The 26,884-nt window shown below is 44.4% G+C and overlaps 1 protein-coding gene across 1 annotated transcript in view; it reads left to right on the top strand.

Annotated features, from left to right (window-relative positions):
• Positions 1-26,884, top strand: part of LOC140141855 (NADPH oxidase 5-like) — a 201,293-nt gene extending 174,409 nt beyond the window's left edge. The window contains 3 exon segments of the mRNA XM_072163726.1: positions 18,901-19,164; positions 21,313-25,669; positions 25,719-26,884. Coding sequence (XP_072019827.1) covers positions 18,901-19,164; positions 21,313-21,444 — 396 coding nt within the window. The 3' untranslated portion in view covers positions 21,445-25,669; positions 25,719-26,884.

Here is a 26,884-nt window from a genome sequence, read left to right as displayed (position 1 = left end):
GTTGATAATCCACTCAGGATTAACCCCGGGTAACTCACAGGGCCGGCGTTAATCCCTACTCTCCATCTTAGTTGATAATCCACTCAGGATTAACCCGGGTAACTCACAGGGCCGGCGTTAATCCCTACTCTCCATCTTAGTTGATAATCCACTCAGGATTAACCCCGGGTAACTCACAGGGCCGGCGTTAATCCCTACTCTCCATCTTAGTTGATAATCCACTCAGGATTAACCCCGGGTAACTCACAGGGCCGGCGTTAATCCCTACTCTCCATCTTAGTTGATAATCCACTCAGGCCTGTAGGCCTAAGTATATCCTACAAAGAGCAAACATATGCACAGAGTCCGTTGGAACCAATAAAAATACAATAAAAATAAATAAATAAACAACACTGCCCATCACTTACCACGTCTTTCCGTGAGTACTTACCACGAATATATAAATGAACCATAGCAATTCAAGTTATACACAATGCATAGGCCTAAATAGGATCATAGGCCCTCTACATGACAATCTAGGTATACTTCCACCAATGCATAAATAAAGTCACATGACATTTTAAGTATCTTTCTCCAAAGCAGAAATAAAATAAAAGTGGCTTACATGACAATTAAAATATTTGGTATGGGTGTGACCGATAATAATAATCCTAAATTTATATTATTTTCACATGTTTTAGAGAACGTCAATATTCTTTGTTTACATATGACATGCATGTATTTATCTAAAAGATTCAAGATGCAGGACGTTCGAACATGACCAAAACTGCCTGTATATAATCTCAAAAAGTTTACATAAATATCTGAGAAAAACTTGAGCAAGGCGACAAGACATAAATAAATACAGCGCATTGCAATTATAGGATGGTGAAAGGGAAGGATCACCCGAATAAAATAATCTCAGCAATTAAATGTCAACATAAACATTTGTACCATCACGCTCCAATAATATAAAATAACATCCCCACGTTAATTAGATGGTACATGCATACGCGCACTCATGCACTCAACGCGTAGTGATCTTTGACTCAAAACATGCAACTATTTTCATAATTTTATATCGCCAAAATATTTAAAAATACCTTCCCCTTGGCCAGACTGAATGCCCCAAATGCAACAATGATATCAACTGGTCAGGAATATTTGCTGATCCGTATGAGCCCAACGTTTGATAATACTACGTGCACAGGATGACTTTAAAGAGAAAAATGGAAGACGAAATCTTTAGAAATTTTGAGAAACCACGACTCACACATCGAAACCATGTGCGAACTGCAACAAGCAATTCCGACAAAAACATAAACGGAGATAATCATCAAATTACACATTTTACAACAAGACCACAACCAAAATAACTCATGTGAAGGATCTAGAACATATTCCTGACAGTCTAATATCATTTAAATTCATCCAAACCGCGATTTATATGAAATATCAGAGTATTTCTAACAGCGAATCTCAAAACTTGCCTATCAATATGAATCCGCAGAGCAAAAGAAAGATACCACGAGGGGAGCCTGGCAGGCCCCAGCCAACGCGCGCTCCGATTGGACACGGAGATAATTGATTGATCGTACGGCGCGCCAATTGGCTGACGGAGATAATTGATTGGCTACGTACGGCGCGCTCATAAGGACATAATGCAGGATTGAAATCAAAAGGGTACTACGCGATCTGGATAGGAAAATGAAATGGAATTACCTAAAAATAATATTATGTCTTGGCTTGATTTACCAATACCGTTTCACAGCCCCCCTCCCACAATGTGCCGTCCCTGGCACATGGACGTAAAAAAAATAAAAAACGGTATTGGTACATGAGGCCTTATCTTACTACTACACTACTCTACTCTAAGCTACATGAAAAATGGCCTAAATCTTCAATCTTGAACTGCAGTCTTCATGGGTATCGTCTGTTTCAGTCTGTCAGTTCTGACATCTGCGATGCTGGTTGTCCGTCATCATTAACCACTCGAATGTCTAACTGCTATCATCTTCTGAAGTATGTACGTCTAGTCATAGGGTTTGGTCGGTCATTCATTCTTAATTGGGATGCACTGGTAAGAAGAGACGGTTTGGTGGTAACCGTGGGTCTACCCAGTAATCTTATTCAATAGAGACAGAGGCTGGTGGTCCCACCACCTATCAATGTCTTCCTCGTCTATTCTTCTGACAAGTATCCTCACACTAGCAGCCACACGTATATTTCCGGAACCATTGCTCTGAACTTCTTCGTGCATACTACTCCTCCTTGTGATTTACATTAACAGGGCACCACTACCCCTTGTTTTACGCATGATGATAGGCACGGGAACGCTGACAGAACCGAAGGGAATGGAACTGTCAACTGGAGAGAACTGGAAGACCAATTATTAAACTCCCAAGGACATTCCATCAAAGCCAGACACCAAAGGAACGGTTTCCCCACTGGGGAAGATGATCAGTGCAGCATTTTATAGTAGCACAGGCCCCAAGGGACAGTCTTCCCAGATGAAGATGATCAATACCACTCTCTCAGCGACGGCATCTTATCATATCTTGTCCTCATTCATGGTGCGAATCGCCACTCACGTCTCACCCAAAGAATCTCCGCGTTTCTTTTCGCTTTTCTGGTGTAAGCTCTGCCTGGAGGCAGCTGCCGGGAGGTAGTGTAAAAAAAAAACAGACAAACTAAAATACTAAATATAAAGAGTTGGAGGGAATAAAATATCCCTCCGCGCAAATAAAACACACTACCATCAGGACCGACAAGAGAGACAAATAAAATAAAGGGTACTGTACACAAGGTACAGTACAAAAGACGGCTAAGGCGGTGGAGGGAGCTTATCCCCTCGCTCTGGGAAAGGACCAGCCTATCACCCTGGTGGTAAAAGGGGCTAGAAGAGAAAAATAAAATGGAGGGTACTGCTAAAGGTGCAGTACAAAGACAGCTAAGGCGGTGGAGGGAGCTTATCCCTCGCTCTGGTAAAGGACCAGCCTATCACCCCGGTCATTATGTCTCAAATCTTTTTTTTTTTTTTTTTTTCCTTCGCACTTTGTTTTTTTTTTTTTTTTTCTTTTTTTTTTTTTTTTCTTTTTTTTTTTTTTTTTTTTTTTTTTTTTTTTAAGAACACAACAAACAACACTCTCTATCTCCTTCTCCTCACTTCCCTCTTCACTCCACTACAATATTATCTGTTTCCCACCTACTGGTCCCGATAAACTCCAGGACCTGCGCGGCATACGGCCCGGCCTGGCAAGTCTGGCCGGTCCCCAGACGGTGGACCCGGATGGTGGTGGCTCCTCCTCCATGGAGGGTAAATATCTCGCCATTCCCGACCTCCCGGCCATCCACCAACACCGGGCCCATCTCCGTAAGGGCGCGTATGCCGCGCAGTCCTTCCACCTCCACCTCCTTCTCTCCCACTCTGCTCCTCTTCCTGTCACCGCCTTCCCCCTCCTCTTCAGCTACCCGCTTCCTACCCCCCTTATTGCCATCCCCCTCCTCCTCCGAGTCACTCTCCTTCAACCACCGGTCCAACTTCTCCTTCATTCCGTCCACCTCCGTACCGCTTCTCTTGCTCCCCTGCCTAGTTACTCTCGCTTTTGATCCTTTCCCTCGCGCTCCCACCTTACTCCCTGACCCCTCCACCTTCTTTAACTCCCTGTCTAGCCTCTCATCCATCAAATCTTGTTCTATCCCCCTTTCTTCTTTTTCCTTCACTTTCTCAGCCTCTTCTTCCTTCCTTTGCTGCTCTTCCTGGACCTTCTCTTCCTCCTTTCTTTGCTCTTCCCTCTCCTTATCTTTCCGAGCCTGTTCTGTTTCTCTCGCTTTCTTTTCCTTCTCCTTTTTGGTTTGCTCTTTCTCTTTCCTTAGTCTTTCTTTCTCCTTTCTAGCTCGACCCGCCTCCTTTTCCTTGTCCCTTTTTGCCTGTTCTTTTACCTTTTTTTTTGTTCCTTCTCCTCTTCTTTTCTCTGCTTCTCTTTCCGAGCTCGTTCTGCTTCCGTTTCCTTTTTTTGTTTGTTCTTTTTCCTTCTCTTTTCTTCGGTTTTCTTTCTCCTTATTTCTTTGATCTCTTTCTGCTTCCTTCTCTTTTCTTTCCCTCTCCTTGTCCTTTCTTCCCCTCTCCGCCTCTTCCTGTCTAACTCGCTCCCTCTCTTCCTCCTCTCTTTCTCTCTCCTTGTCTTTCTTGGCCAGTTCTTCCTCTTTCCTTTGTTTCTCTTTTTCTTCGTCTCTTCGCACTCGCTCTGCTTCCTTCTCCTTCCTCACTTTGTCCTTTCTTTCCTCCTCCTCCTTTTCCCTCCTGACTCGCTCTCTCTCCTCCTCCTCTCTTTCTCTCTCCTTGTCTTTCTTGGCCAGTTCTTCCTCTTCCTCCTTCCTTTGTTTCTCTTTTTCTTCGTCTCTTCGCACTCGCTCCGCTTCCTTCTCCTTCCTCACTTTGTCCTTTCTTTCCTCCTCCTCCTTTTCCCTTCTGACTCGTTCTCTCTCTTCCTCCTCTCTTTCTCTCTCCTTGTCTTTCTTGGCCAGTTCTTCCTCTTCCTCCTTCCTTTGTTTCTCTTTTTGAGCTTGTTCTATCTCCTTGTCTCTACGATCTTGTGCTGCTTCTTCCTCTCTCCTTTCCCTCTCTTTGCCCTCTCTCTCCTCCTCCTCCTTTTCCTTTCTCACTCGCTCTCTCTCCTCCTCCTCTCTTTCTTCCAATTCCCGTTCTTTTCTTCCTCCTTTTTCGTCTCTTCCTCCAACCTCCTCATCTCCTCTCGCAGCTCTGCCTCCCTTCTCTCGTATTCCGTCGTCATCCTTTCTTGCTCCTTCCGCTCTCTCTCTCTCCTACGCTCTTCCAAACCCCTCCTCAAATCTCTCTGCCTGTCTATCTTCCTCTCCATCTCTTCCACCCTCCGTTTCGCCTCTTCTAACTCTCGCCCCAGTCCTTCCTCTTTACCTGATCCCTCGTGCATTGAGGCACCAGGGGTCCGGACGCTCAGTGTCCTCCGTTCCCCTGGCCTCGCAACTACCACCCTCCTCACTTCCCCAGCAGGGGAAGAAGAGGATGGTGAGATGGCGGGCGGTGGTGGTGAGCTGGCCGGGGGTGTCCCCATTCTTCGGTCCAAACAATTGTAGCTCAGATGACCAACTCCACCACACCTGAAGCAGGTGGCCGAAGACCCACTCGCTCCCCCAGGATCTCCCCCTGCCTCCTCCCCGTGGTCCATCCTGGTTTCTCCGACACTCCACTGCCCCTCTCCCCCTTCTATCTTCCAACCCCTTCCTTTCGCCACTCTTTGCCCTTCTCTCCCTGTCATGTTTCCATTGGTCCGCCGCTCCTTTTCCTATCTCCTTCGCCTTCCGTGGTTCTGCCTCTAGCTTCTCTCGCTCCTTCCTTTCCTTCTCCAACTTCCTTTCCTTTTTCCAATCCCGCCCCTCCGCCTCGCTGTCACTGTCGTCCCTATCAGGAGAACAAAACAAAAAAACGGGAAAACAATGGTGAGTATACAAATTATTTTTTTTTTTTTTTTTTTTTTTTTTTTTTTTTTTTTTTTTTATAACACGAACTGTAAAATACATACAACGCACCTACGACCAATCCAACCGGGCGAAGGGACCAGCACCCCGTAAAGGGGGCCACCTCGCCACTTGCCAGAAAGACTGCTTGGTTGGGGTCAGGCAAAATCAAAGGCCCCACGACCGCCTTCCCCTCAACCACTTCCTTCTCTCCCTCCTCCACCTTAGCTCTCCTCTCCTCGGTCCCCTCACCCGTATCCTCGGCCTTCCCTTCTGCCACCATCACTTCCTTACCCTCTCCTACTGCTACTTCCGCCCTCCCTCCTTCCCTATTCTTACTCCTGCTGCTATTCAACCACACCCGCTCCCGCTTCCTCAATTCCCCCCTAAAACTTTGAATCCTCCGCGCCTCCTCCTCGTCCATTAACCGCCTCGCCTCCTCCCTCGTCCTCTTCCTTTCTTCCTCCCATTCCCTCCGTTCCTGGGCCAGGGCCCTCCTTACCTCTTCCACTTCCTTCCGTATCTCCATCCTTTCCCGCTCCTCCGGCCTACTATCCTTCGGTACCTCTTTCCTTTCTACCCTCCCTTTTCCTTCGCACCCGTCAACCCCTCCTCCTTCTTCACCCCTTCCTTCGTCACCCCCACCCCTCTAGCTCTCATTCGCACCATGGCCATCTCCGCCTTCATCATTCTCTGCCCTCTCTCCTCTCAACCGCTTCCATCTTCTCCCTCTCGCTCCGTAACTCCCCCGTACCCGCTCCAACTCTTCCTTCAACCCCTCCTGTCGTCTCCGATCCTCTCCTCTCTCCCGTTCAGCCCCGTCATCATTTTCCTTCCGCCACCTCCCTCCTTCCCTTCTCTACCTCCAGCTCCCCCCTCATCACCTCTAACTCCCTTGCCATTTCCCCGGCTCCTCCCCCTAGGGGGTCCTTAACCATGCTTGTTAGACTCTGAGTGGGTCGCCACCCCGGAATCGGGTTGGCGACCAAACGCCTCACATACCCTCTGCCCCTGGTTCCTGATGACATCTTGATGACAACACTCCTTTCACTCGGCAACTATCGAACAGATCCAACTTCTCCTTTCAGTCGGTAACTAAATCTATCAGAGAAAAACAAAACACACACAAAAACCAAATTAGATAGAAAAAGTCACAATTAACTATAGGGAAGGAACGAGGTTATATAATTCCAAAATAAAAAAAAAAACAAATAAATAACACAAGTTAGAAAACTCAACGCCACCATTAAAAGAAGTGAACCGTCACTTCTGGGTTAAACTGAACCCGTTTCCCTACTTTAGCCTCCCCTTTCTGACTATGCAGTTTTGGCGAATTCACCGGAACTTCCCTGGGACCTTTTTCCCGCATGCGATAGATGCGTGCATAGGGCACTCCCAAAGCGTTGGCACGGGGCCTCGACTGCTCATCCTCCGCATCAGCCATTGTCAACCTATAATTAAATAACAAAAAAACGATAACTCTATTAATACACTGAATAACACCAAAACCCGACACAAAGTAACCCAATCTCCCTTAAACTCCTGCACCTCCCTCCTTCTCCAACTCCCCAGACAGATTCCTCAGAGCCACGATACTCTCCTCCAACCCCGACAACCCGGCCTTAAACTCTGCCTCGCCTTCCAGGACCAGTCGGGACCGGCTTGGGCCTACTGCCTCGGCTTTAGAAGACTCTCCTGGCTCGACCTCCGGCAGCGGATGGGAGTGTCCAACTCCTTTGGGAAACTTCACCTTCTTCCCTGTCACCCCACCCGGACAGGTCAGGCGAATCAGGCCTTGGTTCAGCTCATACACCTCTCTACTAGCACTAGATGCACCTCCCGGCATCGGACTGTCAGTCTGGCTCCTCCGATCGCAAACCTTAATCCTGCTGAGAGTAGCCACTCTCTCCCTCTCCTCCGACCGTTGCCTCTCCTGTAACCAATTGAGCTTTCCTTCTACCCTGGCCTCCCACGTCCGTGACCACATCTTCTCCCTTCTATGCTTCACATCTCCCATCCAGACCTTCCACAGCAGATAGAACAGCAGCAGCAGACCACTGACAGAACTCGCCATTACAATCCCCAACATTACCCCAAATACAACATCAAACTGCCCCGCCATCTCTTTACTGGGTTTTACCTGCAACAATAACAAAAAAAACAAAGAATTAGATAAATGACATATTCACATAACACTATATTCACTGGATTTTCCCACCCCTCCCCTGGAATTGCTTTTAGTGGCATTATCGAAACCGCTTAGGCTTCTGGCGTCGCCGTCCCGGGTTTCGCCGTGCCATTGATACTCCTCGCTGTCCACTTCCCCCAACTTTCCCTAACTCTCCCTTCCGCTGTTCACTACTTCCCTCTCTTTTCCCTAACTCTTCCTTCCGCTGTTCACTAGTTCCTCTCTCTTATCCTCCTTCCCCACACCTACTGTTACCACCTCCTTCCGCTGTACGCTCCCTCCTTCACCACCATCCTCTCCCATCTCTTCATGCACCTTCTGACCATCTTCGGTTACCACCTCCTTCTGCTGCTCGCTCCCTCCTTCACCACCATCCTCCCCCATCTCCTCATGCACCTTCGGACCCTCTTCGGTTACCAGCCATGGTTCCTTGTACTTCCACCTTACTAACGCCTGTCCCTCATATAGCTTAAGTCTGTCAGCGTGGACTACTTTGGTTTTCCCCTTCTTAACCTTCTGTATCCTATATGTCACAGCCGACAGTACTTTTACCACCAAGTACGGTCCTTGCCAAGGAAGTCCCAGTTTCTTTGAGAGCTTCGGCCGCCGCTGAGTATCGTGCAGCCAGACAAACTGCCCTTCCTTATACACTGGTCCTCGCGCAGCCCTGTCATAGTTCCTCTTTTGTCTCTTCAGGCTGGATGCAAGCGCTACCCGGGCACGTTCATGTATCTCCCTTATCTTCTCCCTTAAGCACTCCGCATAGTCGCTTTCGCATTCTCTTTCATTGGGTACACCTCCTAGTACTAGGTCAACCGGCAGGCGCACCTCCCTTCCCAGCATCATCATGTTTGGGCTCTCCCCTGTACTTTCTTGCACACTAGCTCGATATGCGAAACCAACATAGGGAAGGTACTGATCCCAGTCTCGCTGGTTCTTATGAGGGTCAATCATTAGGGCCACTGCGTTCACTATCGTCTTGTTGTACCTCTCAACCATCCCATCTGACTTAGGGTTATAGGCAGTGGTACGTGTCTTGTTAATGCCTAATATCTGGCACATTTCTTTAAACACAGTAGACTCGAAATTGCGTCCCTGGTCCGAATGGATTTCTAACGGCACCCCAAACCTACATACAAACTCCTCCACTAACTTCTTCGCCACAGTTTCAGCTTGCTGGTCCGGGATTGCATAGGTCTCCATCCACTTCGTCCAGTAGTCACCCATGACCAAGATATACTCATTTCCACCCTCTGTCCGGGGCAGGGGACCAAGTACATCAACGGCGATCCGCTCCAACGGCGCCCCCACTCGATATTGCTGTAACGGTGCTCTTTGTTTCTGCTGAGGTGCGTTCCGTTGAGCGCAGCCCCTACACTGCCGCAGGTAGGCTCGTAAGTCCATAGTCATTCCTGCCCAATAATACCGTGCCCTCAACTTCGGTAAAACCTTGTTTCTCCCCAAGTGACCCGCAGCCTTCGATGAATGTAACTCATCCATCACTCTCCCTCTCAAAGTCCTAGGTAAGACTATCAGCCACTTCACCGCCCTTCCTTCATTATCCTCCCATCGTTTGGTTAAGACTCCTTCTTTCACGACCATCATTTCCCACTGGGCCCAGTAAGTCTTTGTCTGCGAGGACAGTGGCGAAACTGTTTCCCAAGCCGGCTTCTCCTCTGACGTTTCTTTCATCTGGAGAATCGGTGCGATCGTCTCGTCCAGTAACTGTTCCCCTCTAATCTTTTCAAACGTAATCTCAGGAGTAGTGCCTATGCTGCGGGTGTGGCATACAACTAATGGCTCGTAGCCCCCCTCCCCGTCCTTGTTATTAGGCTGCACTCCATCGAGAGTCACTTTGACCTGCTGCATACTGCACTCACTCAAACTAGAACCCTGGCCCGTAAGCCCCATGTACTCTTCTCTAACCTCTTCCAAATATGCGTCTACTAAAACTTCCACCTCCTCCATATCCTCGGGGACAACCCCGCTGTGAAATTCCAACATAGCGTTCAGCCAGAGTCTTAGTTCACTCCCTTCTTCGGTGGTATCCTGTGCTACCTCGTCTACCCGTAGCATGCGTGAGGACACTGTTTCCTGGAAGTCTCCGCTGTTGGACTCACGCTGCGTAATTTCCCGACCATCTCCATCTGTCTGGCATCCTACCTCGCACAACTGTGGTACCATCTCCGCACCAACCTCTGCCCTCGCCCTTTCCAAATTCTTTCCATCCATCCTGCCACACTGTCTGCAAGGACGTCGCGACAGCCCATCGGCATTTGGTGCCACTTCCGGGCCGATACTCCAGTTCCACGTGAAAACTGGCTAGTACCTCCAACCACCGAGCCAACTGACCTTCCGGGTTCTTGAAATTACACAACCACCTAAGTGACCCGTGATCCGTCCTAACCCTTACACAGCCTCCTCCTAAATAGTGTCGGAATTTCTTCAAAAACATCACTATGGCCAGAAGTTCCCTTCTAGTCACACAATAATTCTTCTCGGCGGTCTTGAGTGCCATACTACCAAATGCAATCACCTTCTCCAATCCCCCTTGCATTTGTGAAAGTACACCCCCTATCGCGAACGCACTTGCGTCAGTATCCAAGTAGTACTGCCCCACAGGCTGTGGATAGGCCAGAATCGGCGCACTCACCAAGGCATTCCTCAAAGCACTAAACGCCACTTCACACTCACTAGTCCATTCAAACGACACACTCTTCTTGGTGATGTGGTGAAGCGGCGATGCAATCTCAGCAAAACCCTTAATGAAACGCCTATAGTAAGATGCCAATCCCAAAAAGCTCCTCACTTGTGTGGTCGTCCCGGCGTGGGCCAATTCTGTACAGCTTCAATCTTCTCGGGATCAGTGTGTATTCCCTCTTCCGACACGACATGACCCAGATAGGAGACACGTTTTTGGAACAAATGACATTTGGATGGTTTCAATTTCAAGCCCGCAGCCCTCAGCCTTAACAAAACCCTCTCTAACCGAACTACCGACTCTGGAATGCTATTCCCAAAGACGATAACGTCATCCAAGTATACCAGAAGGATTTCCCAACGTAATCCTGCTAAAACTCTCTCCATTAGCCGCTCGAACGTTGAGGGTGCATTGCATAGGCCAAATGGAAGCACATTCCACGCATATAGTCCACTGGGAGTCGAAAATGCTGACTTATCTCGAGCGTCTTTGCTCATCTCCACCTGCCAATAGCCCGAGGCCAAGTCCAAAGTAGAGAAAAATTTGGCTCCGCCCAGAGAATCTAAAGAATCGTCAATCCGCGGCAGCGCAGTACGCATCCTTTCTTGTGACGTCATTTACTTTCCTGTAATCTAAACACAGCCTCTTAGAACCGTCTTTCTTGGCCACCAACACCACTGGACTTGACCACGGACTATCCGAGGGTTGTATCAGCCCTCTAGCCAACAACTCCCCCACTTGTCTTTCCACCTCAGCCCTTTGCTGTGGTGATGATCTCCTCACACGTTGTCTAATGGGTGCTGCATCACCTGTATCTATGTTATGCTTAACCCATGTGGTTCTACCGATGTCAAACTCTCCACTGGAAAAGACATCCTGATATGCAATCAATAATCCCTTTACTTTGGCCCTGTCCCCCAGATCCAGGCCATCAGTACTCCGTCTGGCTAACTCTTCTAAATAGGGAGGCATCCCTGGTATTGCACCCCCATCTTTTGGTCCCACTTCTTCACCGTCAGATTCATTCATGGTCAACGTTCTAGTCTCACACACTTCTCCCTCCTCTACTTCTGCTATCTTAGCTAAGGTAGTCCCGTGTTTTATTACATATGGTCGGTTTCCCACATTCGCCACTGTGACAGGTACCACCCTATCTTGAGCTTTCACCACACACCGAGCTACTAGAATACCACGCTCTATTAGCCTACTCCTCCCCAGTGGCTCCACCACCCCCAAGGTTCCCTTCTCAGAGTTCAATCCAGACACAAGTGCGGACACTATCATCGAGTGTCCCGCAGGTACCTCCGTATCGTTTACCGCTAACAATCTCGGTGGGCGCACAGCCCCTGGAGTGGTCGCACATTGTACTATACAGTCCTCCCATTGTAGTTGCAACAGCCCAAAATCCAATTTGGGCTCCGTAGCTCTAAGAAAATCCATACCCAACATATCGCTGGTAACCTGTCCGACCACCACCAGCAGCTTCACCCTCTTCTTGCCGACTGTAACCTCCAGGGCGGCTCTGCCCCACACCTTAACCCGACTGCCAGCAGCCTGTTTCAAGATAACATTTGGGACATCCAACCTCGGTCGTCTCTCCTCTGGTATTAGTAAGAACATCTCGAGTGTGACTATTGTGTGAGACGTACCCGTATCAAGTAAGAATGTTGCCGCCTCCCCATTCACATCAGTGGGCACCCAAATTTCTAATTCTGTATTTGGAAGCACAATTTCCTCCATTTCACCAGTCAACGACCCGATATCCCCGCTTCCCCCCATTGTCCCGGTTTCTACTGTTGACGTGGGCCCCACTCGGTCGTTGGCCGGACTCCAGGCCCTGGGTTGGCCTTTGCTCGTTTCCCGAAAAGTCTCTGCAGTCCCGGGCCATATGCCCCTCTTTCCCACAGCGGAAGCATACGACATCATTGTGTGGGCACTGCCTAGCCTGGTGACCAGATTCACTACACCGAAAACAGACCGAATTAGGACATTCCCTGGCAAAATGACCCGGCCGCCCGCACTGGAAACAGCCCTCCTGTTGCCCCCCTACTTGGTCCCCGCCGGTAGTCTCCTGGCCCCCTTGGTGATTTATTAGCCATTGGCGGAGCCCGTGGTCCCCTATACCCCTCTGCCTTCTGAGCAGTATCCTGCACCAACTTCTCAACCGCTTTCAGTGAAGTATCCATTGAGTTCATTCTGGCCTCCATCACCGCCACCTTACTATCGGTCAATACCTCTGCCCCGGCAACACGGCTATAAGCCAATTTACCGCGGCCTCTCGACTTTTCAGTTTTCAGGAATGACTCTACCTCCTCGGCTATGCGCACGGCAGCTTCCAATGTCTCTGGCCTACTCCGAAACAACTCTGTACGGAGGTCTTGGTCGCTCACCGCGTTCTTGAAATGATGTCTCGCGATTCTATCTCTTTCCAGCTTCTCTGTTCCTGGATAAGCTAGCGCCGTCAACCTTTTCATCTCTTGCCCTAAAGCAGCTAAGGTCTCACCTGGTAGTTGTTCTCTCCTAGACAGTTTCTGGAAATAACTCTCTGGGCACTCCCGTGGTCCAAATTCTTTCTGCAGTAGAGCCACCAAATCCTTATAGGATATTTCCCTCGGGTCCACGTCATTGACACTCAAAATCGCCAAGGCGTCATCCTTACAACAGGTAAAAAGCTGGTACCTGGCCGCCTCCTCAGTCCATTGGTTGTATTCTTTACACGCTTCGAAGTGGATGATAAAGTCCTTCCACGGTGTCTTCCCATCGAAACTCCGGGTATCTTTTTCCCGTTTCGGCTTGGGTTTGGTTCTACTCACATACTCCTGTTCATTTCGTACTCTCCTCTCTCGTCGCAGGGGTGGTGGCACATACAAATCTGGTACCGTACGAGTATCGCATTCTTCAGGCGAAAAAGTTTCCTGAAAGTCCCTCTCTGCATTATACCCGACTCTCCCGCCAGTACCAGACGCCCCCGCATATCCTGTATCATGTGGTGATGGACTCCCGTTACGCCCCGTAGATCTACCAGTCCATCCGGCAGTCACACCCCGGGTCCTTTCCCCTATCACAAAGCCTGACTCCATTCTCTCAGAAGTCATTGCTTCTTGGATCTGAGCCAACCGAGCTCTTTCCTCTAGCATCCTACGCTCCCGCTCCTCCAATTCCTCCTTCCACCGCTGCAACCTCCTATCTTCTTCCTTATTCCTTAGTCCTTGCCTCTCTTCCTCCTCTGCCTCATGCTGTACCACCCGTCTCCTATCTTCCAGGTCTGCTTCCCAGAGTTTATTCTCATTTTCTTTAAGCAGTGCCTCCCGTTCTAAGTAGGCTTCCTTCTTCCTCAGCCGTTCCTCTTTCTCCCGGGCCCGTTCCTCCGCAACTTGCCGTTGTGCTTCCATTGCGCGGTGCTGTTCACTCATTCCCCTCACTTCAGCCACCTGGCGTGCATACTGGCACTCCCATGCCCGCTTTTGGGCCTCAAATGTCTCCCTCTCCCTTTCTCGCTGCTCACTCCAGGTCATTATCCTTTCCCGCCTCACCATATCCTCTTGCTCACTCCTTAAGTGTGAATCGTGACCGGAATGAGCCTCCCCTTTCTCCCTCTGTCTACTCCTCTCCCGACGGTCACGGTCCAATTCATCCTCAATACACACTTTGCCCCTTTCTCCTCTCCTCAAGATCTCTAAGCCACTGTGTCCTTTCTCCCTCTTGATGGGCACCTCGCTTTCCCCAAAATAAATCGGGCCACCACGTGGTTTACCCTCATAGGCTCTCGGGGTTATCCCCTCCCCTCTTGTTTGCCTCCAGTTCTCCATTCTCTCCCACCGGAAACTCGCCTGAATGTCACCAGAGTCATCCATGCCTTCCCATTTATGGGCATATCTCCTTCGTATGTCAGGGCCAACTAGAGAATTGGGTGGCATTGACATAGTGTCACAAATACTTTCCCCTCTCTCACTGCCTCCTATCACTCTAATCTTACGCTGGTCCAATCCTTCCATCCCGGTGCCTCCCGTATGCTCCACTCCTCTCTGTTCTTTGCCACTCTCGAAAGGTGGCGGTGTCTCATCAAGTAATAAATATCTTCTGTCTCTCTCATTACCCGGAGTGTCCATCCCTCTAGTGCTTCCTTCAACTCCTCTAACCCCATCTTCACCTCCTTCTCCCTTTCCTCCTTCTCTCCCCGCCATGGTACTGCACCTATTGTAGTTCTGCTTATAATACTCTGATCCCACTTCTGACACCAATTTGTGGCGGGACGGCCGATTGCCAAGATAGGTGAATGTCTCAATGTGGTCTTTAAAAAAATAAATAAATACTTGGTTAGACTGTAACTTGGCATATGAAGTGTCAGGTGGCCGGGTTGACACCAGTCCCCAGGAATGGGAACACGACAATTTTTGTATGAGACGTGGGCAAGTCGTGGGAGGCAGAACCCCACTGTCAGAGTACCTTTTATAAGCAAAAGTGCATCTAAACAACACACGTAGTATTTGTCTTCATTATCTCCAACAATATTTTATTTACGTAACTCCAGACTACACATACAGGATTCAGTCACACAATACTCTGGCACCCTACTCCTGCAATGGCTTCTGTAATAACTCGGCTAGCACCCTCCCTCACCTATCAATATGAATCCGCAGAGCAAAAGAAAAAGGTTATAAGAACGTTAAAAGCGTTACATGTGATTACACATATTAGACGTACGAAAAAAGACCTAAGTAATTTAGCACAAAATGAAAATTTGGGCAGCATGGCTCCGCTCAGCGCATGCTAATAGAGATGACACTTACGAACACATGCAAGCATGTATTAATAAAGTATCATCATAAAATCTATAGAAAAATCCTATAAAACACAACTACTTTTTGCGAAATGAAAATTTGGTCAGCATAGCTCCCCTCTAGGTGCTGACCAGATTTTCGATAATACATAAAAAATGTCACACCAGAGGCATGCATCTCTATGTATCATCACCATTTCATAATACACATAAAAAAACAATATGATTCCAACGGACCGTGCCTATCACATAACATAATACAATATGTACCACGTAAAAAAAATAATGTATCTCAACTCTACTATATAAAATATTCTCACCTCCCTCTACTATAAAATAAAACTCGTCTCCTCCAATGTAAATAATTAGGCTCACAATTTGTCTCCTCCCCAAAAGTAAAAGAATATAACTCACTAAAATAGCCTCCGCCCCGCAATCATAAAAATATATAACTCACCAAAACAGCCTCCTCCCTTACTCATAAAATATATAACTCACCAAAATAACCTCCTCCCAAATACCACAGTACTCCTCAGACTTAGCTCTTAGTTGACGTAACTCTAAGGAATACTACTCCATTTATTTGATACTCCACTCAGGATTAACCCCGGGTAACTCACAGGGCCGGCGTTAATCCCTACTCCCATCTTAGTTGATAATCACTCAGGATTAACCCGGGTAACTCACAGGGCCGGCGTTAATCCCTACTCTCCATCTTAGTTGATAATCCACTCAGGATTAACCCCGGGTAACTCACAGGGCCGGCGTTAATCCCTACTCTCCATCTTAGTTGATAATCCACTCAGGATTAACCCGGGTAACTCACAGGGCCGGCGTTAATCCCTACTCTCCATCTTAGTTGATAATCCACTCAGGATTAACCCCGGGTAACTCACAGGGCCGGCGTTAATCCCTACTCTCCATCTTAGTTGATAATCCACTCAGGATTAACCCCGGGTAACTCACAGGGCCGGCGTTAATCCCTACTCTCCATCTTAGTTGATAATCCACTCAGGATTAACCCGGGTAACTCACAGGGCCGGCGTTAATCCCTACTCTCCATCTTAGTTGATAATCCACTCAGGATTAACCCCGGGTAACTCACAGGGCCGGCGTTAATCCCTACTCTCCATCTTAGTTGATAATCCACTCAGGATTAACCCCGGGTAACTCACAGGGCCGGCGTTAATCCCTACTCTCCATCTTAGTTGATAATCCACTCAGGATTAACCCCGGGTAACTCACAGGGCCGGCGTTAATCCCTACTCTCCATCTTAGTTGATAATCCACTCAGGATTAACCCGGGTAACTCACAGGGCCGGCGTTAATCCCTACTCTCCATCTTAGTTGATAATCCACTCAGGATTAACCCCGGGTAACTCACAGGGCCGGCGTTAATCCCTACTCTCCATCTTAGTTGATAATCCACTCAGGATTAACCCGGGTAACTCACAGGGCCGGCGTTAATCCCTACTCTCCATCTTAGTTGATAATCCACTCAGGATTAACCCCGGGTAACTCACAGGGCCGGCGTTAATCCCTACTCTCCATCTTAGTTGATAATCCACTCAGGCCTGTAGGCCTAAGTATATCCTACAAGAGCAAACATATGCACAGAGTCCGTTGGAACCAATAAAAATACAATAAAATAAATAAATAAACAACACTGCCCATCACTTACCACGTCTTTCCGTGAGTACTTACCACGAATATATAAATGAACCATAGCAATTCAAGTTATACACAATGCATAGGCCTAAATAGGATCATAGGCCCTCTACATGACAATCTAGGTATACTTCCACCAATGCATAAATAAAGTCACATGACATTTTAAGTATCTTTCTCCAAAGCAGAAATAAAATAAAAGTGGCTTACATGACAATTAAAATATTTGGTATGGGTGTGACCGATAATAATAATCCTAAATTTATATTATTTTCACATGTTTTAGAGAACGTCAATATTCTTTGTTTACATATGACATGCATGTATTTATCTAAAAGATTCAAGATGCAGGACGTTCGAACATGACCAAAACTGCCTGTATATAATCTCAAAAAGTTTACATAAATATCTGAGAAAAACTTGAGCAAGGCGACAAGACATAAATAAATACAGCGCATTGCAATTATAGGATGGCGAAAGGGAAGGATCACCCGAATAAAATAATCTCAGCAATTAAATGTCAACATAAACATTTGTACCATCACGCTCCAATAATATAAAATAACATCCCCACGTTAATTAGATGGTACATGCATACGCGCACTCATGCACTCAACGCGTAGTGATCTTTGACTCAAAACATGCAACTATTTTCATAATTTTATATCGCCAAAATATTTAAAAATACCTTCCCCTTGGCCAGACTGAATGCCCCAAATGCAACAATGATATCAACTGGTCAGGAATATTTGCTGATCCGTATGAGCCCAACGTTTGATAATACTACGTGCACAGGATGACTTTAAAGAGAAAAATGGAAGACGAAATCTTTAGAAATTTTGAGAAACCACGACTCACACATCGAAACCATGTGCGAACTGCAACAAGCAATTCCGACAAAAACATAAACGGAGATAATCATCAAATTACACATTTTACAACAAGACCACAACCAAAATAACTCATGTGAAGGATCTAGAACATATTCCTGACAGTCTAATATCATTTAAATTCATCCAAACCGCGATTTATATGAAATATCAGAGTATTTCTAACAGCGAATCTCAAAACTTGCCTATCAATATGAATCCGCAGAGCAAAAGAAAGATACCACGAGGGGAGCCTGGCAGGCCCCAGCCAACGCGCGCTCCGATTGGACACGGAGATAATTGATTGATCGTACGGCGCGCCAATTGGCTGACGGAGATAATTGATTGGCTACGTACGGCGCGCTCATAAGGACATAATGCAGGATTGAAATCAAAAGGGTACTACGCGATCTGGATAGGAAAATGAAATGGAATTACCTAAAAATAATATTATGTCTTGGCTTGATTTACCAATACCGTTTCACTGGTAAATGGATAGAACAGATCAGTGTTTCCCCCGCTTACGACCCTGCACAGTTGAGATGACCCTTTTATAACGTCCTGGGTAGATCCTCGCCCCTTTCGAGATGCATTACATTCCCGTATAACATTGTATAAGTCCGGCTATGTCCCGGCAGTGCGGGGACCCAATGAGCTGTTACATCCCAGGCTAAGTCCCGGCTAGGTCCCCGCTATTGCCCGGGGGCGGGGACTGCAATTGACAGGCGCAATTGCAATCATTTTGTGGTATACTATTATGACATTTTAGCCTGGTGTTAATTATGGAATGTCTGAAAGGATATTTCACTGCTTGACATTTCAATATACTATACATATCCTACAGGATACATTCGTCCATTAATGAGACCAACACTTATTGTGTAATTGTGATTAAAATATCTCGTCATATTTTGTTATCTGCTCATATCAGAACACGTCATTGAAAATAAAAGCTACTAGGAGATAAGTTGACGCAATCTTTGACTAAATTTTGATTAACAATACTAATTGAAGGTCACACATTGGCAGGTGTCATTGCAATCCTCCACTTTGATTTCCTTCTTGATATAATAAGCAAAAACAAGTGCTAATTTACTTTTTGTCAAAAAAATTGCTTTATTTTTAAAATCAACTTTAATCCTTACCTTCAATGGCCAAAAATATCAGTTTATATTTTATTTTTGTAGAATAAAAATAACTTACTTTTGTTGAAACTCAGGTTGATTTCATCTGGATTAACAGACATCAAAAGTGTTTCGAATGGTTTGTCAGTTTGTTAGCTCAACTCGAAGTTAATCAAGCCAAGATCCCATCAGATAGATTTCTAGAGATGCACATGTTCATGACAGCAGCCAGAGATAAAACGGACATGATGGGTATTGGACTACAGATGGCGCTAGATATCATGCATGCCAAAGGACATAGGGATGCAGTTACAGGGCTGAAAACGAGGACCGAACCTGGTAGACCAGATTTTAATAAGGTAGGTTTATTAATGGCATCTCTACTAGAGAAACCCAAGCATCTACATTAAAAATACGCGGTATGCGTCAGCAGTTTCGTATGACGCACTACTTCTGTTCTTGGAACAATTTGCTAGGACTGTTGGTGATTGGTATAAGTTTATAGTAGAGCTTCAAATCCACAGATTAATTTCACCAACAGGTAAAATCCCAACGCGAAGACGCTCAATGCTCGATCACGTAAACCCAATACTCTATCGTGTAAACGTGAAGCCACGAAACGCTGGCGTGATTTGTTAGATACGCACGATCAAACGATCAGTAATCAAGAATATGGTCTTGTGTCACAACCTGGGGTACCTTTGTGTTACATAGTAAAATATGAAATGGTTCAAACATTTTACCTACACGTCTCATTTGAAGTGGTTCATCTTCCTGAGCATTTTGACACCTTTTTTTTTATGGAAATCGGTTAAAAAATGAGAGTGCGGGCAAAAACAATCACAAAGTTGGTGTGATTTAACCCCACCTCTTTTTTCCACATTTACAATCATTCTGAGCAAGTATTAGTCTTTTAAATTACCTTCTGTATTTATTTACTTGGTTTAGATGTCTGGGAGTTCATTTAGACATTTTTTTACTAGATTCAAATTTTTAATGGGGGTTTTAGATCATATTTACTATACGAATCCCTCCCCCTAATCCTCCTCCCCCTAATCCTCAGCCACCCTTGGCACATTTCATGCCAAACGTCATCAGAAAATAATTAAAAATTATTTTAAAACGGGTTAAAAACATGAGTAATATAGAATAAATTAGCCTCAATTTAAGCCCTAATTGAATCTTCTAAGTGAAGGAATACTCAAGAGACAGTGTTTTGAAATCCAAGCTGCACATCAAAATGTAACAAAGCCACCTTTTTGAGTACCCCAGTATATGACACAGGATCATATGCAAGAATTCACTACATACAAAGCACGCAGACTTTGGCCATTGGTGAATAGTATGATCTGTGCCCAAATCATCCACCATTCCATCATTTTGTCCATGCTATAACAAATTGTCAAGATTCAAGTATCATCTTGTCATGATTTAAGAAATAAAGGGTAATGCATGATCCTTTACACGAAAATAATGTGTCGAGGCAGTAAAACGTAAATAATGGGTGAGGCGCAGCCGAACCCATTATTTAAACGTTTTTACTGCCGAGGACACATTATTTGCGTATAAAGGATAATGCTGCACCCTTTATTTCTATTCTATTACCACAAAATAGTGTGATTTAAAGAGAAAATATCAATTTTTTGCCCAAATATTTCCAGTTTACCTCAAGGTGGAGCGGATACGCGTAGCCAAAGCGTATGCACATTCCAATAACACAACCTAACATTCCATTCTCCCCTATAAGCAGGTATGCACATACAATAACACACCCCTGACATTCCATTCTCCCCTACATAAGCAGGTGTGCTGTGCGCTCTGCTGTGCGCTGTGATGATAGAAGAACATAAAGTTCGTTGCCCTTGACACTTTATCGCTAATTATTGGTCTGTCACGTGACGCGTTTCAACAAATCACAGTGCGCGATTTTGAATAATGGGTCGTGGGGGTAATAGAATTGCGCATAATATCCAATAGCTGATTTCTATAAACCGTCCCTATAATCATAATTATGTAAACAATGAAGTGCCTATGCGCTAATAACGCAATTCGCTAAGCAAGGGTAGCAATCGTGGCTTAACCCGCTTGGCACTGAAAAAAACAAAAGTCATTAATCCTTTTCTGTCGATGTACTTTGATAAAGAGGAACGGTTCATACTTTTCTGCAGATCGTTAATATGTAATATACTCTATTTAAAACTCACCCTTCCTCTTTGTAAGATTCATAATTATTGATTCTTTCTCAGAGGGTGTATGAAATTCAAATAGAGCTGCCTAACGTGCTTATTCCATTTGAAATTCATACTTCCCCTGTGGAAGATATTTCCAAAATCTTCCATAGGAGTAGTGTGGATTTCAATGGAATATAGAGCTCAATTGCGGCATTATACAATAAACAATATAACCCAATTAAAGCAATCTTAAATATAGAAGGGCGTTTTAAACATTTTTCTCCAATCAAGTATTACTAATCATAAATGCTGACATTTTTTGTTTTCACGTTTCAGCTTTTCGGAAAGTTTGCAGAAGAAGGAAAAGGAAAAGTCCATGTATTTTTCTGTGGATCCCCCAGTCTTTGTAGAGTAGTCAAGTCACACTGTGAAATCTACAAATTCAAATTCCACAAGGAAAACTTTTAGTTACAACGTAAGTGCTATTTGTATTGTACAAACATTCCCGCCAACTACGACAGACATTTATACACACCGGGCCAGAATGGTCTCGTGTAGTTTCCTCCGACATAGTTCAGGATCCTGCATTCACTACTGAACGCTTCATCGCGTGTTTATGGTATGCGGGGTATGAGTTTCGGTACCTTATTCATTCAAGGTCATTCCGCAAGCTTTGTGGATTGTAAGGTGTAAACAACTGTGTCTTGCGAGAAGCCCACATGTGTTATTATAATGCCTCAAGTGTGGCTATATATGCCTGTATTGGTATTGGCGCCATATTTAAGTAAGGTCTGTTGAGGTGACGATTTTATTCACGGATTTCCTTTGCCCACCAAAGATGCTACTTTTTACTATACCAAAGGTTTAGATGGTGATGTTTGAGTCGACCATCGTGGAACCGGCACCAATGGAACACCCCCTCACTACCGCAACTGTTTTACAACTCGGTAAACAAAATGGTGATGAAAAGTAGCGTATTTACATAACGAATTTGAGGATTGATCGTGTTTAATAAAGACCTGCTTTTTGAGAATGATATTGCGTGTGAAAAGTAGGCCATTTCTTCATGACTCACCGGGAATACTACCGATACAGCAGATGAATTTTGAACTTAAATGCGTTTCGGCTCTATCACTATCAGTGAAAGGGATTTAAGTGTGTGATTTAATAATCTGTAATAGTATTTACAAAAAGATATGGATATAATTATATGTGAATGAAAAGGAGAAATATACATATGAACGTGTTTATACTGCACTGCGGTACGAGAAACTACTTTCAGAATACTTCTGTTGATGTTATGTTGAATGTTACAGCGAGTGACAGAATACAAAAAGATTGTTTTGAATCAAAATTATAATAAAAAATATAATCTGTTCCAGAGAGGAGGGAGTAACGCAAAATAGAGATTACTGATTTTCTCTTGAGAAAGGCTCATTTTGCACTGCCACCAAACTTTATCACCAATCTTGGATTTGTTAACCACTCTTTTTCTACCAATAACAATAAGTCTTTCTTCTCTTAAGAGTTGATACCAATAATTATACTAATACTGCACATGCTGTATTTTATAAGCACGATTATCACGTATAAATTTTCTAATTGCCAGTAAGATTAAGGTTGATTTAACGTAATTTAGTTTTCACGCACTGTTTAACAAAGATGAACATATGAATGTCGTTATGATTTTCGCAGAATGTCAAATAGCGATTCGCCTTTGTTACATTCTCTTGTATTTGAGGGCAGGAATCTGTCGGCGCGGCATTACATTGTTCACTCTCTTAAATTGGCCGATTGAAATATGTCAATCTTTTAACGATTGATGATAAGAATCAATCTAAAATACCCAAAGCCCCCTCCTCCCCAATACGCGCATGGTAACCCTGTATGAGGCTCTCTTGAGCATGTTTTACTTATTTGTCACGCTGAAGAAATACATTTTACCGTTAAATTATTGATATACTACATGTACCCACTGACTCTCTCCCGCGTAATCCACTGTCCTTTAGTGCTAAAGAGAATTGGCGAGTAACATAAATTTAACAAAGCGACGAATCACAAGTCGGCATTCTGCCAACATCTTAACGATACAAGTGGAAGTTTAATAGCGATTCTACGCGAACAAAGGAATTAATGTAATACGTTGACACCAGAAGTTCATGAATTGGGGTTTTAAAGCTAGGTATACACTAACTGCGTGGTCATTATAGACCACACGTCACTGTCAATTATATGCACAGACTATTTAAAAAGGTGTAAAAATCGAATTTGAGCTGTGAACAAAATACCACATAGTTTGTAAGAATGTATATATAATGGCAGTCTGTTGACGTTCGCAAGGGTAAAAGTCCATTATAGCTAAATACCTGGCCTTGAAGTTGAGGGCATAAAGGGGTATTTTGTGATTCTGGTATCCTCGTTTTAGGGTATGGTTCAATAAATATTATTACCTTTACGCGGGGATCACTGCATATGCCTTTAAGCGCGGCAGTTAAAGCCAAATAAAAAAAATAAACATGTTTCACGTTCCCTCCTGCATCCTTTTTTGAGGTTTCTTCAATTATATTTTTATTTTTTGAGACTTTTCAAGAAATATGTCTTGGAAGTAGAGATGCTTTATAGCCTTGCTAATATACAAGAAACAATTTTGGAAGAACAGCAAATAAAAAGAGGCCTCCTTCTTTTTCCAGGCATTATTGTATACGCTAAATCAGCTCTAATTATGCGTATTTACACCGATTTTGCGATGAAAAAGTAGAAAATAAAAAGCCCCCTCTTCCTCCTTTTTTGTCAAAAACCCGCACGTGAAACGCGTTTTTTATTTTACTTGGCCTATAATAGATAGATAGATTTAGTATATATCAAGATTTTATTTTGAACACATTTTGCGAATATTTTTTGTTTCATGTTAAGTATTTGACTCGATATTCTGGAAATTTCTAGATCAATTTATAACTCAGTTTATGTTTAAGAATGATGTGTAGTATATACTTTGATCAACTCGTAATCGGCGGGAATTGTTAGGCTTTTACCACTACGCCGAAAAAGTAGATCCACGTTAAGAGTGATATTGTTTCATCTGGAAGATCTACAATGTGCATGTTAAAGAAAGTAGACAAGTATATGACTTGAATTAATAATTTGATTTTCTGGCGAGGTGTCACAAGACAATTCTCTAAATAAAATATATTGATATTAATCCGCGATGTTAAAATTCCCGCCAATTACGACCTTATCAAAGTATAGTTGTAACCATTGATATCTTTATTGAGCTATTCCGTTTAAAATCCACACCACCCCTGTGGACGATTTTGATAATATCTCCCACAGGGGAGTATGTTTTTCAAATGTAATTAGTCAGGGTTAATCATTTTGAAACTCATATTCCTCTTGTATTATGCCTTTACCTATATCTTCCACAACTAGAGTGAGTACTTCAAATGGAAGTTCGTCGTCGTCGTCGTGGTCCTATGGGTCATGACTGACCCTTTGTGACCCTGTTGATGATGGTATTTCTAGCAGCTTCTGTCTTGAGCCAGACGGTGGGCTGCGACGAGAGAAAGGCCTGTTAATTGTTTAATTGTTTTCCATCAGTCCATCTAAGCTTCTGTCTACCTCTTCTACGACTGCCTTCTATGTGACCTTGCATAATTATCTTCTCAATGCTGTCACCATCTCTTCTAGAAATGTGGCCAAAATACGCCAGTTTAAAACGATCTATTTTTTTGGCACATGGAAGCATGGTCTCCGATTTGGTTTCTTACAAATTCGTTGGTCTTTTGTTCTTTCCACGATATTCTCAGCATCTTCCGTCAGCACCACATTTCAAACGCCAAGATCTTTTTCTTGTCTGTCATTCCAACCGCCCACGTTTCACAGCCATACAAGGCAATCGGGAAAACCAGAGCATCCATAATATGAATCTTGGTAGCTTTAGAAATACCTCTGTCTTTCCATATATCTGTCAACGCAATTGCCGATGATCTTGCCATGGCTAGGCGTCTTCTGATTTCCTGTGAACTGCCCCCTGCATTGTCTATAAGTGATCCCAGAAAGTTGAGAGTGTCAACTTGTTCCACATCTTCTCCATTCACCTTCACTTGCTGATTTGTATCTCCTCCACAGATCATTATCTTTGTTTTCTTGACATTGAGATGCAGCCCAAATTCCTCACTACTTGCTTTTACTCTGTCTATAAGGTCCTGAAGCTCATCTGATGACTTTGCAATAAGGGTGGTGTCGTCAGCGTATCTGAGGTTGTTTATCTTTCGTTCTCCGACTGACACCTGACCTGTAACACCAACAAATGCTCTCATGATGTACTCTGCATATATGTTGAAAAGGTAAGGTGACAGAATGCATCCTTGACGAACGCCTTGGCCAATAGTGAACCACTCACTGTCTCCACTCTCTGTTCTAACGGTGGCTTCTTGGTTGTGATATAATGAGCAAATCAGATCAGTCACATGCTTGGAGAACCCCATTTCTTTCATTATTCTCCATAACTGCCTATGCCGCACACAATCAAATGCCTTTGAGTAGTCAATGAGGCAAAGGTATAATGGTTGCTGGAATTCCCTATTTTTTTCCATTAAATTCCTCAAATTGCCAATTTGGTTTCTTGTCCCTCTTCCTCTTCTAAAGACAGCCTGCTCGGGTGGTAATTCATTCTCAAGATGATTTCTAAATGGAAGTTACGTAACTGTTTATTCTATTTGAAACTCATACACCCCCTGTGGAAGGTATTTCCAAAATCTTCCACAGGGGTAGTGTGGATTTTAAATGGAATAGCCCATTGTGTTGAGATCTAATATTTTGCCAATGTGTCAAATAACCCGTGCAGTCAAACCTTCAAAGTAAATTTGCAAAATTGCAATTTAAACAACAGTGGACCTCCGCGAACGAGTGGAACTATGAGCGTCTTTAAAGTAAGACAATCTTTCCGGTATTTAGCTAAACTTACGCGTAGTCTAGATTTGCATTGGTTAGTAAAACAAACAAACAAATAATAGGCTGCGTGGCAGTCCAGCTATAAACACGCAACAATGACTTCCGCTAGCGCGTATCCTACAATTTACGAGTACCAACTACCCGTATTTGTACATTGCATAAAAGCGCTTTGTAATTGGTCGATATGCTCTGTTTCACTACCTCCAGTCAGCGGCACTAGCTTTGAAGTGTAGCTTTATTGTTTGCGTGTACATAATCGACACTTTGATCGTACTCGCAGTAGTATGTACACGCACCAAGTTACGCTATGCTAACGCAGAACACACTAGTCTTAAAATCTAGTGCCGCTGACTGGAAGGTGTGAAATAGACCATGATAGCTGGTCGACTGTTAGATTTAAATATTAGATAAAATTCTGTTTTTTAAACAAATATGACAATATCATAATGAAACAAATCGAAAAGATATGAATGAGGTTACTGACTTTGCATCAGGATATTCCTCAGTTCCAAAAGCAAAATATGTAGATTTTTCACAATACCCTCACTACAATGCGCAGTCATTGATCTCTCATACAATACAAGTGGTGGATCGGAGATGTTCGTGGGAATTTCGAAAAATCAGCCTTTTTTATCCTCTCAACCCCCGGTTATTTGACGGTATTTAAAATACTGGATCCACCCCACCTGTCCCTGTATATTTTCAAATGATGTAAGAATGACGTCATAATAAGGACCATGTCAATTATTATCTTTAATAATGCTTGCTGACAAAAAATTCCGTCTGCCAGCATATGCCTCTAAATGAGTTTTTGTAGATATGCTTGTAGGCGGTATATTTAATCGTGATTTGGCACATATTCAAATTGCTTCGATATTGGGATCGCCCGTCGACTGTAATCGAACTTATGTCAAACTTATGTGCAAACATGCCTAATATGTAAGCTAATATCACCAAG

This window comes from Amphiura filiformis, chromosome 20 (genome assembly GCF_039555335.1).
Source record: "Amphiura filiformis chromosome 20, Afil_fr2py, whole genome shotgun sequence".
Taxonomy (NCBI): Eukaryota; Metazoa; Echinodermata; class Ophiuroidea; order Amphilepidida; family Amphiuridae; genus Amphiura; species Amphiura filiformis.
Note: the sequence above shows the minus strand (reverse complement) of the source record. Positions and strands in the feature narration are given on the sequence as shown.